The sequence below is a fragment of the Pteropus vampyrus genome, unplaced genomic scaffold (assembly GCF_000151845.1).
Source record: "Pteropus vampyrus isolate Shadow unplaced genomic scaffold, Pvam_2.0 Scaffold538, whole genome shotgun sequence".
NCBI classification, from domain to species: Eukaryota; Metazoa; Chordata; class Mammalia; order Chiroptera; family Pteropodidae; genus Pteropus; species Pteropus vampyrus.
In genome coordinates, this window is record NW_011889319.1 from 66,754 (window position 1) to 71,542 (window position 4,789).

General features: G+C 56.6%; 1 protein-coding gene across 1 annotated transcript in view; it reads right to left on the minus strand.

The window, feature by feature from the left end:
• Window positions 1-4,411, minus strand: part of LOC105308004 (interleukin-3 receptor subunit alpha-like) — a gene marked incomplete at its 3' end in the record, with an annotated part of 13,988 nt that extends 9,577 nt beyond the window's left edge. Inside the window, exons 1-4 of the mRNA XM_023525176.1 lie at window positions 4,205-4,411; window positions 3,590-3,722; window positions 3,333-3,511; window positions 829-944 (exon numbers count right to left, since the gene is read on the minus strand). Of these exons, the coding sequence (XP_023380944.1) occupies window positions 829-944; window positions 3,333-3,511; window positions 3,590-3,722; window positions 4,205-4,238 (462 nt within the window). The remainder of the gene's footprint in view (window positions 1-828; window positions 945-3,332; window positions 3,512-3,589; window positions 3,723-4,204) is intronic.
• Between the last annotated feature and the right edge of the window lie 378 nt (window positions 4,412-4,789).

Sequence of the window (4,789 nt, forward strand, 5' to 3'; positions counted from 1 at the left end):
AAGTACCAATTACCTGAAAAATACTGGGTCCTTTTATAAATGAATGGATTTGAATTTTTTGAGTAGCTTTGGGTTTCCAGCAATTGAGTATAAATGACACATACATAAATATAATAAATAGATACAACTAAATAATGGAGCATAAAATGCCACTTAGCTCAAAAATACTTGGTCATTCTCTTTTAATCTGGATTTTAATTTTTTTGAGCAGTACTAGGTTGCTAAAAAAACTAAATATAATCTCATGGGTGATTGAGTTATAAATTATAAATAATACACTAATAGATTAATAAAAATGGTAAGTAAATAGAAGGAAATAATGTAGCATAGATCAGTCCCCGGCCTGCCAGCGCGGCTCTGCCCCGTGGACCCCCCGCCACAGCGGCAGCTCTGACGCCGAGCCGTGCTCAGCATTTACTCGTTTTCCTTTCTGTCAGCGTGTCCTCTGCCCCTGCCGGTCTGTTCGTGTTTTGTGTATTCGTTTATTCGTTTGTTCTTTTTTTTTTTTTTTTAATTCCAAATGTGAGCAAGATCACGCAGTATTCGTTTTCCTAGGGGAGATGTCCGTTGAAACCTTTTGTCCATTTTTATCGGGCTGTGGGTGGGACGTGCGACTTTCCCGATCTTTCCCAAACCACCTCCCTTCCAGCCCATAACTCGCCTTGTGTGTTTTAATTGCGTCTTTGGAACAGTCAACGTGTTTAGTTTTGCGAAAGCTGCATCTCTTTTTAAGGTTCACATCTATTCTTGGCCGTGTTTTGTCACCCCCAGAGCCCCGAAGTGCAGACCTTGAGGACGGCGGGCGCCCCCAGGGACAGCCCTTCTCACCTTTTGTATTTCAAGTTCATATTTGAAGTTTGTATTTAGGTGGCTTGACATTTTCCATTCCATGATAGAGTCGGACTTATTACAGCTGGTCGTCATGTTGGGTGCACTCAGCTTCTCTAGGAGACAGGAAGAAGGAAAAAAACACTGATTGGTAAAACGAATCGAAATTTTTTTTGGCGGTACTTTAAAATAGGCCCCCTACGCATGTGGGGGCAGGGGGAACAGAGGGACAAACGTTCAAGGGTTATACATAGGAAAAGCGAAAATAACAGACAGACGGAGACGCATGACAGCCGTGCTGGGGTGCTCGGCTCCAGTCAACCTTGGGACTGGCTCCTGGGGGCGAGTACGTGGGAGGCCCCGCCCACCGGAGACGGGTCAAGCGTACCTGACGTCCCCTAGAACGTGACGATTCCCGTTCGTTGTCCCCTTGACGGCTCAGGCGCCCTGGTCCCGCCCTCGTCCAGGAGAGGGGTCACACCCTTTGCTCTGACCCCGTCCCTCCCTCCGTCTCGTCCGTCTCTGCTCAGCCTCGGGCAGCCTGACCGAGTCCCCAGCCGGCCCTGGGCCACCCCTTCCCAGTGACCAGAGCCACCGCTCGGTTACCGAAAACTTCGTCCCCTGCTGCAGACTCCGGCCCACTCTGATCCAAACGCAGCTGCAGCCTGGTCCCCGTCCTGCACACCCCAGACCCCGCCTGCTGCAGCCAGCTCCTCCCAAGGCCCTCCAGCCCCCCACCTCTGCGTGAGGTCCCTGCCCTCCGCCCTCTGCCCTCTGCCCTCCGCCCTCCGCCCTCCCCTGAGCCGAGGCTTCCTCTGTGACCACGTCCCAATCTCCGTCCCTCTGAATGTACACTCCCCCCAGGAGCCCAGTCTGTGTCCCCACCCGGCTGCTGGCACCTCACCCGGAACGCTGGCAGGAAGCCCGGCTCCCTGCGGGGCGGTCCCCAGCTCCGGGCTCCCCCTTGCCGCTCCCCCTGTCCCCCGCAATCTTCCCTCGTTCTCGCTCTTCCCCAGCTGATCGCCATCCGTGGGGTCAGCCTGCGCCCAGCAGCCCGTCCACGGCCCTGCTTGACATTCAGCTTCATTCTCCCTGCTCTGCTTTGCCAGAATTCACGGACTCCATCTGCGTCCCCCCCCGCCCCCAAGCAACACGCTCGAACCGGCCCCCGCCCTCCTCCCGCCAGCTGTCGGGGCCCAGGCCGTCGTCGGCTGCCTGGTCTGCACCAGGACCCCTGGCTCTGGGGGCCTCCGTGGAGGAGGAACAAGACAGGACGTCTGCTCGAGAGGCCACTCCTGTCAGAACCGGACCAGCCAGGCGAGGCTGGGAGTGGAGGCCAGTCCCAGACAGCAGCTGGGTCACGCCTGTCCCGGCCCTGCAAGCCACGCGCGTCCTCACCACCAGGGGGCAGGCCAGGGCGGCCGCAGCGTTCCTGGGGCTTGACGCTGTCACAATCTGGGAGATGCTAGTTTGAGGGACAGATCACTGACACGAGCTCGCGCTGCAAAAACCCGTCGGCATCGGGGCACGGACCCCGAGAGGGGAGTGCGACCAGCTCATGCCCCCCCAGCCTCAGGGTGATCCGCCCCGAAGGGGGCTGTGGCGCCCCCCGTTTCGTGGGCGATGGGAATTCTACAGAAGCAAGTACGGTACTGTAGCAGGTGCACCGAACACGTAGCAGGTGCTATGAGCTGAAAGCGTGTGTGTCCGAAGGTCTGACCTCCAGTCAACGGTGCTGGATGGCAGGGCCTTTGCGAGGGGATCAGCCTCGGATCAGGGCGGAGCCCCAGTCGTGGGCTCACTGTCCTTATAAGTAAAAGGGACCAGAGCTCTCTCCTCCAGGTGAAGACACAGCGAGAAGGCCAGGCAGAGCGTGTCACCAAAGCCGACCCTGCTGGCTCCCTGGTCCCAGATTTCCCACCTCCAAACCGTGAGACCTAAATGTCTGTTGTTTAAGCCGCCCCGCCTGGCATTTTGTTACAGAAGGCAGCGTGTGACAGCGGCATCTCGAAGCCGAGCATTGAGCGTGAAGGCAGCGTAAATAATCACACACACGCAGCCTCGGAAAGGGAGCCGCAGCGGCCGTCCCCGGGGAGCCGCCTGCTCGTCTCATCCTCAAACCCTCGGGATGTTAAAGCAGGACAGAGTCACCTTTGGATGGGGCCTGGGCAACCTGGTGTCCCAAAGGACTGTTTGCAAAGATGACAAGAAAGCAGAGGTCGTGACTTCAGCACCGGTCACTCTGGACTGAGGATTAAAGACACTGCTTAGAGTCGGCGTCACCGTGTCACGTGATCTGCACCGATGTCCACGTCGCTGTCCCCTCCCCTTTCTCAGAGACACCCACTGCCCCTGTCCCCTCATCGGGACCCTGTCTGGGCTTCTGCCGGAGTCAGCGCGTCCCCAACAGCCATTCTCCGTCATCTCAGATACACGCTTGTCGCCGTCACTTTGGAAGGGCTCTGACTCTGAGATCAGCAGCAGCGTCGTGGGTCCCTACTCACCGATGTAGGACAAAGGTGTGACGAGTTCCGAGCAGCGTATTCTGGAGTCCTTGCTGGTTCCGTTCACCAGTAAGCGGTATTGGGTGCTGGCGAACCCAGAGATGTTACCGAAGCGACACTGGACATGTGTCCCCTGGTCGTTGGCTGTGTACTGTGGACACTGCCAGCGCTGCTCAGTGCTGCAGTAACCAAGGGCACGTTTAGCGATGAGCCGGCGCCCGTGCCCGGGAGCCCCGCCACGCCCGGGTCACACCTACTTCACATTCTCCAGGTACAAGTGGTACTGCACGTCCCTCGGGGCCTCCCTGCCCACCTGCCAGCTGCACGTCAGAACGTGGACGTCGTGCACCCAGCACTCCAGGTGTTGGGCCGCCGACCCAGGCTCCCCTTCTGGCTTGGCAAAGAAATTAACAACAACAAAAAGCGAGCCCCTATTTAGGACAACATGAGGATTTCGAGGTTCTCGCGACTCACCATGCGCTCACAAGGAACAACACAGACACATGGGTGCGGACGTCCCCCAGGTCCCCCCACCGAGCGATGCACCTTCCGGCAAAACTTTAGGACAACGACTCGGCCAGGCTGTCGACACGCATGTGCTCAAGAGACAGGACATGCCCCTTCTTGGAAGGGTCCCCACGTGGCCCTCGCCTTATGCATCAGCCACTGCCCTCCCGGCTGCGCCCCTGCCACCCAGTGCTCTGCTCCCATGGCTACAGCTTTGTCATTTGAAAGGGGCTGTTCTTTTTTTTTTTTGTCAGTTAGCCTTTCCCCCCCTGAGATCCATCCAAGCTAACAAATACGTCTATATTCAAAAGACTCGCCTGCGGTGGAAAGCAAATAGTCCAGGAGGAAATCAAAGAACCGCTCACCTTGCTCCGGGTACTGAATCCACGTGGAGAACATGGAGCCGTTCCTCAGGGTGACGTGGACGGTGTAGTTTGACGCTTCGCATTTCAGAAGCACGTAAAACTTGCAATGACGGTGGTTTCTTGCCTGAGAGGGGCATCGAGATTTATTGATTGTTCAGAGAACATACTGGGTCTGATACTCATGATATTTAGATTTAAAAAAAAAAAAACAAAAAACGAGAATGGTGGTTCTTCCCAGTTTGATCCACACAGTCAACGTGATCCTGACCGAATGCCAGCGAGCCACTTTGTGGGGATCGACAAACTAGACACGATAAATAGGTTGGTGGCCGCCAGGGGCCGGCGGGGAGGGAGAAGGGATGAACGGCTCCAGCAAAGCCACTCTGTGTGACGCTATAGTAGCGCGTCCACGTCATTTCACGCTGTGCGCATCCACAGAATGTGCCACGGCCAGAGCGAACACGAGTATACACCGTGCACTTTGCTGGGAACGACGAATCGAAGCGGGTTCGCCCGTCGGAGCGAAGGTGCCACTCGGGCGAGGAGTTTGTGCGCGCCGGGGGCAGAGGGCATCAGGGAACACCC